The sequence below is a fragment of the Megalobrama amblycephala genome, linkage group LG5, assembly GCF_018812025.1.
Source record: "Megalobrama amblycephala isolate DHTTF-2021 linkage group LG5, ASM1881202v1, whole genome shotgun sequence".
Classification (NCBI taxonomy): Eukaryota; Metazoa; Chordata; class Actinopteri; order Cypriniformes; family Xenocyprididae; genus Megalobrama; species Megalobrama amblycephala.
This window is the reverse complement of record NC_063048.1, coordinates 12,348,655-12,362,653: the sequence shown is the minus strand read 5'-3', so window position 1 is coordinate 12,362,653 and position 13,999 is coordinate 12,348,655. Positions and strand designations below refer to the sequence as shown.

The window sequence follows — 13,999 nt, the reverse complement described above, 5'->3', positions numbered from 1 at the left end:
ACCTGCGAAAAGGATTCTTGATATCTTGAATACTGTTGTCATGGCAATGCGTCAAACTTTAATATTCTTTTTGGGTGTTTTTGAGTTTTTAGCATTCAAATTGCATGAAACTCAACACACCTAAGAGTTGTCATCTAGAAGACATGGGAAAAGCCTTAGAAATGGGTGTGGAGGAGGGGCTCTACAGCGCCACCTTTTGACAAAAGTGTTAGTTTTACCTACAATCACCAAACTCGGTACATATATTGTTCTCATCAAGCCAGACAACTGTCTAATTTAGTCATTAGCTCCAAGCCTCCGACCAACAGGAAGTCAGATATTTTTGTTTGAATGTGGATTTTTCGAACCAAGCTCTGAATTTTAACTACTGTTCCAAAGGCCAGCATACAATTCACACAAAACTTTCTTAACGTATTGTCCAATATATTGAAGATGCTAAATTGTCAACAGGTATTGGACATCTTAAAAGGTGTTACCATGGCAAGGGATTAAAGTAAGGACAAATAGTTTCATATCTTGTAAATAAATTATACACCATTTATTTCTATATAAATTAATACAACTATTAGAAATAAACACATTTCATTCTATTTTTTAATAAAGCAGCATTTGTAAATTAAAAATAGGCAGATTAGTGCCAACTATGTGTGTGTGTGTGTCAGTTACACTCTTGATGGTTTAGAGTTGAACCCTTTCATTGCTGTGAGCTTTTGCCTGCATTAAAGGATAAGAAATCACCTTGACTTTTACTATACACATTTGAAACACAAAATAAAGGCATAGAACCAGTTTATTTGTATGGCACTGACAACATAGTTTTATAATTAAGTAGGTAGGTTAATAATTAGGTTTATAAAAAGACCTTGAGATAAATACGGACTTATGAAATTTTGAGCTGCAAAATATAACTTTGCACTCATTTGAAACTGACCAGTGACATCCTATGACATGATATTCATCTAAATTTAAATTATCTCATGAATGTGGCTGTTGTGGTTCACAGTCATAGTGGCACCAGCTGCTGCAGTAAATGTGGCGTATTCAAACAACAGGGGGTCACATAATAAAATAAGTTAAATCAATATTTCATGCACTAAGAAAAAAGGTACAAAAGCTGTCAATACCCTTTTGAGAGGTACTAATATGTACCATTTAGGAACTAATATATGCACTTCAGGGCTTTTCACACTTGAAAAAGTTAATCCTGGGTGATTCTAAACCCCACGTAAATTGAATCCTGGGTTATCTTGATTACAATGCACAGTGTTTTCGTTACTGTACAAAGCATGTAAACATGAGGCATGCTATTGGTTGTCTGTTGCTATGCAATGCAATGCAGTATATTATGTACCTTTAAGATACTAATAGGGGTAAATATGCTACAAAGGTAAAAATAAAAACTAGCTTTTCTGTTGTTTTATTATTTATTTGGTGAGCAGCCACATAATAAGTGAAATAATGTACAAAAGTTGCACATTCACAATGGAGCAAGACTGTCAGACATATGGTTTCATCACAAATATGACTATTTTTGCACTTTTGCACTTTAAGTAGGCTACATTTTCCCCCAATTTCAATAAAACGGTTCCTCAAAAAATAATTCGCTGTGTTAACCCCAGTCAAGGCAATTAGATCAAATGAAGAACCACAGAACAAAGACCAATAGAGGATGTTCTGCCATTCGTTCTCTCTCTCTCTCTCTTTTTTTTTTTTTTTTTACAGTCTATGCTTGGTACCGTATGAACTCATTATGTAATGCAACGTTCCTGATGTGACTTCTGGCATTTGCAGTTCAAGCTTCTGCAAGGGAAAATCAAATCAATCCCCCATTGACTCTGTCAGCATGTGATGGAAAGCTAATTAAAGGCCCCGAGGGACGGCTGGTCATTTTATGAAGCATGTAGTGTGATCGGCGGGATGATCCAGTTGTGCAGTGCCTGAGAGGTTTGGGCAGGGACGAATCAGGATAATAAAATCACGTGCACATGCTGATTGGTGGATCATGGGTTGCCACGTTCCCTTCTGTTGTTTCAATATAAAACCATGTTATGTTTTGTTTTGAATCAATTGCTATTGGATTTATAGGGTAAAAGCACAATATTGTGCAAATATGATTTTAATGAGATTTGTGGCACATAAAACCAGAAAAAAGAACATGCTAAACAAATCACTGCAGTATTGATGGATTGAGTTTAGGAGGGGGGGCCTGATGCAATCGAGTGCAAGGTCTTTCATTTGACATTGAGTGCTCGCAAACGTAAACAACATGGAAAGCTTTAGCACAAGCTCAAAGGGGAACACAAAGGAAAATGGTGAAATAGTTGATATATTTCACATGTTTTGTGCTCAGTGCTGGGTCAGATAAAAAAAGATCACAATCAATGCAGTTTGCTATGAAACTGGGCTTGACTAATTGGCTAGCTTAAGATTAATGGTTAAATAGGATGAATATGCATGCTTACAAAAGTTTGAGACCCATTTTGTTGTTCGAGTCAACCCGGTAATTGAGCCAAAATGAGTGGGATTGCATGAATACGGCTTGCATGATATCTTGATATTTTGTGTGGCAGAACATTGTATTGACTGCATGAGGGACATTGGGTTGGTTGGCATCGCGGCAACTTTTTATGTGTGTGGGGGTGCTGTTTTCAGCAATTGCTTAATAAGATCTGCCATGGGGCATTGTCCCGTCAGCTTCTGATCAATTTCTACATCCTGTGAACTCGCTGCATGCAACAACTGTGGGGAACATTCACTGTAGCCGACATTATGCTGAGAGACTAGCTGCATTTTTAATGTGCAAACTCCATTGCTGTAAAATGAAGGAATGATTTTCCTTGTTGGAGAAAACATGCTTGTTTATACACCAAGGAAACTAGACAGCAAATCCCACTGAAATGTAAGTGCATTTTAGTTTGGTTTTGCAGATAATTCTTTGATTAGCTTAGTTTGTTTGTGTCTAGGAACTATCATTTTGTGCAAAATTAAATACGAGCAGTTTGTTGTTGCATGTGCATGTTGCATTTTTTGTTTGTCGAATACCTAATGCATGTTGGCTAATGCATAAATACTGAGAATAGACCAACTTGAGCAGTAGGCTAAACTCATATTTTTTTTGTCTTAAACTAAGCACTGACATGTGGCGGTGAAGATGGGGGACTGGAACTTGTTGGGGAGCATTTTAGAGGAGGTTCATATTCACTCCACCATCGTGGGTAAAATCTGGCTGACCATCCTGTTCATATTCCGGATGTTGGTTCTTGGCGTGGCGGCCGAGGACGTTTGGGTAGACGAGCAAAGCGAGTTCATCTGCAACACGGACCAGCCAGGATGCAAGAACGTCTGCTACGACCAGGCATTCCCGATATCGCTCATTCGCTTCTGGGTACTGCAGATCATTTTTGTTTCCTCGCCTTCGCTGGTCTACATGGGACATGCTCTGTACCGGCTGAGGGCTTTGGAGAAAGAACGACACAGGAGGAAAATCCAGCTGAGAGCCGAGCTAGAAGAAACGGAGCCCCTCTTGGAGGAGCACAAGAAGTTGGAGAAGGAACTGAGGAGGCTGGAAGAGCAGAAGAAAATGAAGAAGGCTCCTCTGAGGGGCTCCTTGCTGCGCACATATATTATTCATATCCTTACCAGATCAGTGGTGGAAGTGGCGTTCATTGTGGGGCAGTATATCTTATATGGCATAGGACTGGATCCTTTGTACAAGTGCGAGAGGGTGCCTTGCCCGAACAGCGTGGACTGTTACGTCTCCAGGCCGACAGAGAAGACCATCTTCATGGTTTTCATGATTGTCATTGCAGGGGTTTCGTTGTTCCTCAACCTCATGGAAATATCCCACCTGGGGGTGAGAAAAATTAAGCAGACTTTAAGGGGACTCAAGTTTGTCGAGGACGACAGTCTTTGCAAACCCAAGCATTCGACCATTCAGCAACTGTGTGTGATGTCGGACTTGTCGCCCCACAAAAACCCGCAGTTGAAAACTTTTATCCCGCCGGGGCAAACGGACCCACCGCTGTTCTTTACCAGCGCTTGCGTCGGCTCGAGCAACGACATGTTGCGGCATAACAGTTTTGCCGCGGCCACCCTCCCAGTGTCCTGCATAACCCAGCAGCCCCGCCAAATGCGCCAGCCTAGCCAGGGAATGATCCATGAACTGCACTCCCAGGCGTCCATGGAGCTGCTAGAGGACCGGGAAAACCGAGACCAGCATCTAGAGAGCAGTAACGGCTCAGAGAGGGACGTTAGGCCTTTTAACTCGGGTCATCCGGGTTCTGAGAGTCATACCGAAATACCAGCCTGCCTTCGCAACGCTCTGCACAGGCCCAGCCGATTGCCGGACCTGGGAAACGATACTTTGGAGTCCTCCGAGAGCGACTTTTGTCAACCAAACAGAAAAGCCAGTTTCATGGCCCGTATGCCCTCAGACAGCATGTCCGGCAGTCCGTCCTGTCCCTCCACTAGGAGTTCTGAGTCCGAGCTGGGCTCCCTCAACGACCTGCCCATGAACCCACCACCAGGGGGGGGACGACGGATGTCCATGGCAAGTAGACACAAATGACACACAACCACTCAGATGGTCAAATAGACATATAAAAGCTTTCATATCCAAAATGATTTTTTTTTTTTTTTTTGCGTACACTCTCAGAAACAAAGGTACGGCACTGTCACTGGGGCAGTATCCAAAGGTACAAAAGGTACATATTTGTACCTTAACTACCCGTAAATGGTACAGATTAGTACTTTAAAAGTGCATATTAGTACCTGAATTAGTTCACTTTTGTATCTTAGGGCAGTGGTTCCCAAACCTGTCCTGAGGACCCCCAACCCTGCACATTTTGTATGTTTCCCTCATATATCACACCTGATTTAACTCATGTGCTCATTAGTAGAGACTGCAAGACCTGGAATGGGTGTGTCAGAAATAGGGAGACATGGAAAATGTGCAGGGCTGGGGGTCCTCCAGGACAGGTTTGGGAACCACTGTCTTAGGGTACTGCCCCAGTGACAAGCACCGGACCAATGAAATATTTATATATGGAATTTACGTATTTTAGAACAGTAAAATGAATCGATTTTGTGGTTATTAACAAAAGAATTCTGTTAAAACTCTAAGAACCGATAGAAATTGTGTGAATAATGATAATATGAATGATTGTTTTTCAAATGTGTGCCTAATTTGTTTACCGACATGAAAATGTCCTTTTTTTTTTTTTTTTTACAGAGTGTATTCTTGGATATCTCTTCCATCATGAAAAAGTGAAAGTGAGAAGGACAGAAGGACAACAGGAATGTAACAGGCCGTTCATGAGCAGAAATGAATGGAGATATCAGCAACAAATGGTTTAACTCTGATCTGCTCTGCCGGGGAAGCACTGGTTTAATGCAGCTTTATTGTGGTATAAATAGTGCTGTTTTGTACCGTTCGTTTTTTAATTGCAAGCACCTTAATTTACCAGTAAAGCATGGTGTACAGCTTTTCCATGTCTAATTATGGAAGCCAAAATACATCTATGCATATTTATAAAAGCTTCAGACCTTCAGACAGCTGGCAAAAAAGAGAACATTTTAAATCATTTAGCTTACATCCATAAAATGTGATGCAAGCTGATGGATCCTTACATCAACTTACGAAGAAAATAAAAAGTTTTCTTATTTCCAAAAGTGTTTGTGTTTGAATTTAGGGTGAATACAGATCATGCAAATTTTAAATTCCTCAGAGCAAATGATGCAAAACACATTCAATCTGCATAAAACATGCGTGGCAATTTATTTAATATCCTAGTAGACAAATTCAATGTGGACACATTCAAGAATGTAACAAATACAGATTATGAACATTGAGGTCACAACTTTTCAAGATTTAATTAACAAAAGAAAGCAAAACAATCATTTTCAAAGAATCCCACAAATAACTATAAACAGAATATGTACAATACATACAAAATCTACATAAAAGAAATTATTGTAAAACGTCTTTTAAAAAGGTTGTAAACCAGTTCTGCTACAGACCTTGTCCGAGACGAGAGGTATATCGATTTTACAGGTAGATCTGCGAATGTCCAAACTCTCCCTACTGCATGTAAACTAATAATGAATATTCGTATTTGCCCTTATCACAGTATTCATATAACAACTGTGGTGCATCATATAACAAAGGCATGATAAAATGCTTTATCCAAATCCAAATTCAAAGGTCATGGAGAGAGAGAGAAAAAAAAAAAAATCTGAATATGCACAGAATTCTTAAGAATTTAATCTGAGACATTTGAATTCTTGACAGTCAATTATTTGGGAGTTGCCGTTTATGGCGCACAAATTAACCCACATGACTATATGAGATTTTTTTAAGGCCACAACCATTTGATTTTTGGCCAATACAGACTTAAACTAACATGTAACATGTTCAATCAGAATCCAAAAGTTTTAGTACAAACAAAATATTAAAAACACAGCTTTAATCATGTTTTATCTGTCATTAAAGTCATGCAGTTCACAATAATTTGAAGTAAATAGACTTAATTAAAACAGTAAAACATATACCCCATCTCACCTTTGAACTTTAGTATTGTGACGATACAGATGCAAGTCACTTAAAGCAACAACAACAATGTAATGCAGCATTGAGATTTTTCCAACTGTTGTCACCTTAAGGCTTGAACTTTCACCTCATGTAATTAAATCAAACATGTAAAAGTGTTATAATTACACTGAATTGAAGGAGGAACGGTATTGGAAACTTTTAACGGTGAAAACATTTCAACCACGCGGAAATAACCGAACACTGGGATTGGAGTGTGGTTACGTGTACAAACTTTTAAACATTTAAAAAATGATAAAGGTCCGCACCCACCACCAATATATAACCAAAACATAACAGAGAAAAATAATATTGATTTGCTTATCTGACAACAGTAAAATGATAATGTGCGTAACACCCTGAAGGAATCAAGTCAGATCGGAGAGATCTAAATGTGAGCTGCCAAAATAAACAAAGTCAGAATGAGTAATTTACTAAAGTTTGCTTGGAGAGTTTTATACATAACAGACATCCCTGATCAAACATTTTAACAGTCTAGAAAACTGAGCTTCAGAAAAATCTATAGAAAAAAATCTGGACCGTATGAAATGGTGCTTCACAAAATATCGGAGGGGACAATCATATAGGCAGCTAATCGTCATTTATGATCTATTCTGACCTTTTGTAGAGAGAGAAAGAGATCAGATGTTCATTTCTCTGCGTGGAAAAACAGATTGCTCAGCTTCTTGCAAATTCAGGTGAGCAGCTGTTTAGTTTCTCTGTTATCTGATTTCGTTTTTTCTTTACGCACATTAGGAATGCTTGAACGCACAATAGGTGCAAAACACTTTCAAATACTCAATATCACATTTGCATATGCTGCATGATTTGAAGTTGTTGCCACAAAAACAAAGTCTGCAATTCCTGAGATAAATCTGAGAACCATATATATATATATATATATATATATATATATATATATATATATATATATATATATATATATATATATATATATATAATATGTATGTATGCATGTGTTTGTGTATGTATATGTATATGTATGCATGTATGTATGTGTGTGCGTATGTATTCATATATATATATATTATATATGAAAGAAAGTGAAAGTGATAAATGATTTTAGCATCCTATACAGCATGTACGAGAACACATCCATTTACACAAAAAAAATGTAAACAGAACAGTCACCTAAAATAGCAACAAATAAAACTTAACACTGGGAAAAAAAGAAGAAAAGAAAAAAAAAAGTAGTAACATTTGAACACGTACTGAACCAATACTCGTGTTAAAAGATAAAAATGCAGTTTACCAGACTCAGTTTCTTTCAGGGAGCTCTTCTGTTGTACACTTCTCGGTCATTTCCTGGCAGAAATCAATCGTCACACTTGAGCTGCCCATCTGGGAGGGCTCTGACCTCGCAGAGGTGACAGTGTCCTGGGGCGGCACAGCATCTCTGTCCACTCTAATGTGCGGGTGTGAAGGATGGGCTATGGTTTGACAGTCAGGGGATGACACTATGCTGCCATGTGAGGTGAGGGTGATGTCTATACTGGTTGGACTGGGAGATATTCTAAGGTCTGTACCAGTTGAACCAGATAAAACTGGGTCTGGTTGTAGACTATATAGAGATCGAGACTGATCCGGACTCCATTGTTCCTCCCTGCAGACCTCCTGAGACAGAAAGGAAAAGTTTTCCCACAGCTCCCCCATGCAGGTCTTTAAATGGCTGCGCTCGGTTAGGAGCTTCTGTCTCTCGCAGACCTAAGCAGGAGAAACACACATAGTAATGAAGGTGGCACATAAAAAAAAAAAAAAAAAAAAAAAAAAATCGAGAGATTCTGCTGGAGTGTGCAAGCAAACACTTGTGTTGCCTACCAATTTGTGAATCTCACGCTCCAGGTTTTGGATGCAGTCCAGCTTTCTTTTCCTGCAGCGCTGAGCTGCGATGCGGTTTTTACTGCGGCGTCTCATGTCGTGGATGAAGTCTAGCTGATCCGAGGTCAGTTTATGCATCTTTATCATCAGCTGAAAGTCGTTGCGTGGAAGCTCTGTGATCTGGTCGACTGAGAAAGGCAGTTTCACCTGCAAGTGTACAGCGCATTATAGTTAGATGCATTTATTGCAACATATGCTACTTTATATACTGGAAAAAGCAAATATAAACAAATTACAAAACAATTATAATATATTTATTTGGCACATCCTCCACACCACAAAATATGATGCTTCACCACTAGATGACACTGCCATCTAACTTGTATGAAGTGTTTTATTTATTTGCGTTCAGAGCCCTGATAGTACAGGCCTCGTCTCGTCAAATGAGAAAACTTTTAAATATAAAACAGAGGTTTAGGAAGAAAATATCAGAATATGAACAATATCAGAATATATATTAGTAGTTAGTATATATATTTGTAGCTACTATATTTGTAGATTTTCACATAAATGCTATATGATGATAAAAATCAATATCAGATCAGTAGATATTTTTGGTCTTTTACACATAATAATGGTTTTTGGGAGTTTGGGGTCAGTAAGATTTTATGGATTAAAGCTGTTTTGAAATAAATGATCACTTTTTATTCAGCAAGGAAACATTAAATTGATCAATTGAGTGTCAGATCAGTGAGAGTAAAGGCATTTATAATGTTAAAATATTTCTATTTCAAATAAATGCGGTTCTTTTGAACTTTTCTATTCATCAACGAGTCCTGAAAAAAATGTATCATGGTTTCCATGTAGGGTGCTTGTAACAAGCTTCAGCAGAGAGCTTCATTTTACTGTCTTTAGATGGTTCAGCCAATCGCAGTACAGCTCTGCAAATGTCATGCAAATGAAAATATGCACAGGACACATTATGGTTCAATTACAAATTCTGCAAACAGAGTATAACCTGTATTGTTGTTTCAGTGCAATGACAGAGATGAAACCTGACTTAAAACTTTGCCAAGGGAGTCCGTCATAGTGATCACCATGACGAATACTCCCTCTCTCTGCGGTGACCTTGTGCCACTGCTCAGTCTGTGTAAAATGGAGGTCTATATTTAACCACTCTACTACACAGAGCTCTGTAATAAGGCTAGAATGACAGATTAGGCTTCCAGCAGCACAGGCACGTTTTCTCCTCTCCTTCTCTCTGAAGTCAGGTCGTTTCTGGGAGAAGACACTCATACTGTGAAGTAGGGCTCATCTGTTAGCCAGTGAGGTGAAGCGGCCCATCATCAGATGGGAGCCTGGGGGCCGCTGCCCCACTTCTGTCTGGGGACCTGCAGCTGGGAGCTTTGAGCTCCGGTGGAATGAAGGACAGAATAAAGACGGCTATAGAAAGATTGTTTCTGCAGAGATTTCTATGCTATATTGGGTGGAAATTTTTTTAACCTCATTTTTCCTTTTATTTGTGACTAATAAAAAAAAGTGTCAAAAAGTAGTATGTTATTACCAAGGTGTTTTGGACATGTACTATTGTATTCTTTACAATAGTTAAATAATAAAATAACATTATTATTTTTGACAATTATAATAAACAATTATTCTGAAATAATTATTCTGAAATAACAAGCATTTTTTATCTATTTTATCAGTTAAAAAAGCCATACTCCTTAAGATAGTAAGACTTGTTTTCAGTCAATGTCTTTATTTTGTCCTACTTGCAGAATTTTTTTTAAAATTTTCATTTTACAAAAGTTAAAAACATGAAAAAAAAATCTGCCAATGCATATATATATATATGTGTGTGTGTGTGTGTATGTATGTATATATATATATGTGTGTGTGTGTGTTTTGAGGAAAGGTAAAAGTTGTGTTACAATATTGCTTTACTCCCTAAAAAAAAGTAACTATTTACTTAGTTATTTTTTATGGAAAATAATGCGTTATGTTACTTTTGCGTATTTTTTTTTTTTTTATTTGGCTTGAGCTAGCTCTTTTGTCAGGCTGAAGGAAATGCAAATTCATGCCTATACAGTAGAGGGCGCAGCTCAGGTCCTGCATGCGGGATAACCGCTAATGTTATGGGTGAACCGCTAATATTTGATGTAACGGGTGGAATAATATTTACGTTGTCATTTGCGGTGTGATTGCGGGTCAGGAATCGATAGGCACGGGCGGACTGCGGGTCCAGTAGCAAAGACTTTTTTGACTCAATTCGTTACACATTGATAGGCAGGTGCTTTCAAATGGTCTTGTGCTTATTTGTATTCAAGGTCTGTAGTCTGAAGGACCATCAAAGGTTTCTAATTACAATGCGATTTGCAGCATTGTAGCTAGGGCTGCACAATTAATCGAAATTTGGCAAAGGCTGTGATTTTTTTATGCGCATCTTGTCAGTGAAACACGGCTCTGTGATCAGAAACTCCAAATATGCCCCAAAGTACAATAACGCACATCATTCCAGGAAATAAACAGAAGATTGAAAGGCTTTGATTGATTAAACATGATTAATAAACACACGACTATGACAATATATGGTTTATTCGAGACTTCATGATAATAAAGTATATTTATATTTCAATGCTAATGACATAGACTTTATCACTGTATAGAATACTATGAAAAAATAGGTTGTGTGCCTGTATTCTGTGTGAAAACTTTTTTTTTTTTGCAATGCATTTCCCAAAGGTCCCTAACTTGGCACATTAATATAGAACTAATGTTTGGTCACAGCTGTGCATATATCAGCTATTTTACAGTGGCTTAGAAGGCAGCTCATCCAATTAGATTGTAGAATCTGAAGCTATCGGTTTCATAAAGCTGCTGTGAAAATATCTGTGATTTATGCAGCTGCTTTCAAAAATCTTTCTGAGAATCCCATAAAAAAAAAGCATGATCTCTATAGTCACTTGTATACTGACAACAACTCCTCAATTGGATCATCAAAAATCAAAGTCAATGAGAGTCAATTACACAACAAATTATCATACACAGATTCTTGAACTGGCAATGTATCAGTGTTGTCAGGAGGAGGAACAATTATGTCATTGGGACCTAAGGAACAAGAACGGCTCAGAGCTTATTGCCATGGCAACCCTCCAGTGTTTGCCAAGTTCCTGAAGCTTTATTCTCAATCTCAGAAGCTCGGGAATCATGTGGGAATGTTTTGTAATGATTATATTTTACATATTTATTCATGAAGATGTTGCTTTTAAATGGGATCAAGTATCAGATTTGAATTTTTGACCAAAAGCTTAAATGTCGACAGCAACCACTGCAATAGGATAGCATGATTTTGAGGAATGAAAAAATAATCAAATTGAGATTTTTCTGATATAAATTGTGATTGCAATATGAAAAATATTTTGATTAATAGTTTTAATTTCTACTTATTTTTAGTTTCTACTTATTCTTAATTATTTATGATACAGAATCAACAAAGTGAAACTAATTTTTCCAAAGATGGACCAAAGTGTGTACCAACCTCTTGACTGTGCTCTTTGGTGGCAAACAATTCGCTATCTCCATCAGAAAAAGATCCAGATTCATCACTGGAATTAGTGTCATATGACTTCTCACACTTGATTTTTGGTGTCCCCGACGTGCTATGCTCCCGGTGTTCGAACGCCAGGCATCGCGCCATGGTGGAACAAGGAGAGGTAGAGAGCTCAAACTGGGGCAGGCTGGAAGGAGATCCTCCACTTCCATCCTCAGCGTAGGAGTAGGAAGAGCAAGAGCTGGAGGTTCTGATGTGACTTTCCGCACGAGATGAGCGAGGACACATTTTAATGGGCACCGGACAGCTGCTCTTTGGGCGGCGGCGGTAGGGCAACTGTGGCTCTTGAGAGACAGAAGTAGGGGAAAGTGTTTGGGAGCAGGGGAATGACTGGCTGGAACCTGCCCATAGGTCTTCCGGGGTTTCCTGCCCCAAACAGTTCTCACCCGGATAAGAGTGTGCAGGTGCCACCAGATGGTAGGAGGTCCGAGAGGAGAAGATGACGCTTTTTCGGTCGCTCTCCTGTTCAGCATCCTGCGAACAGATCCTCTCAAAGGAAAGTGACTTGAGGGACACCCCATCAGTTAATTTCTCAGCCTTCTCTGAGGATATCTCATCAAGTCCCCCAATGAAAGCCTGATAGTCCTTTTGGAAGTCACCCGGAGCAACTTCTTGTTCTCGAACGGGAGAGCTTTTGCTGGCAGGTTGCAGATCAGTGGTAAGATAATCATCTGAAGAAGTGACTTCCTTTTTAACAAGGGAGCTCAGGCACACTGGTGAACTTTTGCTCACAGGCAATTCAGTGGGTGTTGAACTAAGTTGCCTTCCTTCAAACTCCATTTCCATGTCCATCTCTATGTCACAGCCTTTACCCCTGACCAGACCATCCTGCTCCAACTCAGACAATTCTAGTGGTACACAGACTTCTCCACTGGCTGGCTCTGCCTTCACCTTTGACAAATCCAGGCCCCGAGCATCGCTGCTGGTGACGGTGTCCTGCAAGGAGCCATGAAAGCTTGAGGTACTGCTGTGTGAGGAGGTGGTTGCGTTGTGCTTAGCATGAACCTGATGGTACTTTCGATATTTGGGATAACGAGGGAGGTCGAAGGCTGGAGAATGGAAGTTGTCGGTGGTTTTCAATTGCTCAGTTTCAGGGTGCAGCCTTGATCTGAACAGTGGAGGCTTGGAGTCACTCGGCCGCACGTTTCCGTCTTCTGATGGGGCATTCTGGTTGGTGTGCATGCCATCAACCTCACCTTTCATCTGGGCCTGTAGGAAGTGGAAGCAGGAGTCTTCGAGGTTGTGCATGCCCAGGAACTCTGCACAGCACATGACATCCTGGATGTTGTCCCTGTTGAGTAGCAGCTTGGCTGTGTAAGCAAACTGCAACAGTGGGGCAAAGCCTTTCTCCGTGATCTATAGAAAGAAAACGATACAATATTTCAGGGTCATCAGTGGTATTTTAATCATTTTAAAAGGACCACTTTTGTAACATTTTATTTGTATCCCCAAAGACCACTTATATTGTTACTCAAGGTTTCCTGCCATAATTTCCGTACATTCTCTACCTTCTTTATGACCCCTAGAATTACAAAATGCTGTTTTACCTTTAAGACCTTTAAGTAATAGTGATGCACTGATATTTCTAATTAATGGCAGACATAAAAAAAAAAAAAAGTACTACATTGTCTAAATAAATACATTTAAAAAATTTAAATCCAACATGAACATTATAATGTACAGTATGAAAAAAAAAACTATTTTGAGATTTTCTAAAGATTACATTTAATCAGTGTTATTTTGAACAATTAAGTGAGTGTTCAATGATGACAAGTGTAATTTAATCGTAAAAAATAAGGAAATGAGCATTAAATGAAATATTAATTGATATTTATAGACACAACCTTTTACAAGTGTGAGGTCAGTATAGTTTTTGAAAGAAGTCACTTATACTTACCAAGGATGCACTTATTTGATGAAAAATAGAGTAAAAAGCAATATTGTGAAATATTATTAACATTTAA

The 13,999-nt window shown here is 38.8% G+C and overlaps 2 protein-coding genes across 4 annotated transcripts in view; one reads left to right on the top strand and one right to left on the bottom strand.

Moving 5' to 3' along the window:
* The first annotated feature begins 3,151 nt into the window (after positions 1-3,151).
* On the top strand, positions 3,152-4,587 carry gja10a (gap junction protein alpha 10 a). Its single transcript, XM_048190726.1, has one exon. It carries the CDS (start codon positions 3,152-3,154, stop codon positions 4,565-4,567), a length of 1,416 nt encoding a protein of 471 aa, XP_048046683.1. The 3' UTR covers positions 4,568-4,587.
* A 1,166-nt stretch (positions 4,588-5,753) lies between these two features.
* Positions 5,754-13,999, bottom strand: part of bach2a (BTB and CNC homology 1, basic leucine zipper transcription factor 2a) — a 35,602-nt gene continuing 27,356 nt past the window's right edge. For all 3 annotated transcript variants that reach the window (XM_048190724.1, XM_048190723.1, XM_048190725.1), the window contains 3 exons: positions 11,964-13,391; positions 8,426-8,632; positions 5,754-8,311 (listed from right to left, as the gene is read on the bottom strand). In XM_048190724.1, coding sequence (XP_048046681.1) covers positions 7,865-8,311; positions 8,426-8,632; positions 11,964-13,391 — 2,082 coding nt within the window. In that variant the 3' untranslated portion in view covers positions 5,754-7,864. The remainder of the gene's footprint in view (positions 8,312-8,425; positions 8,633-11,963; positions 13,392-13,999) is intronic.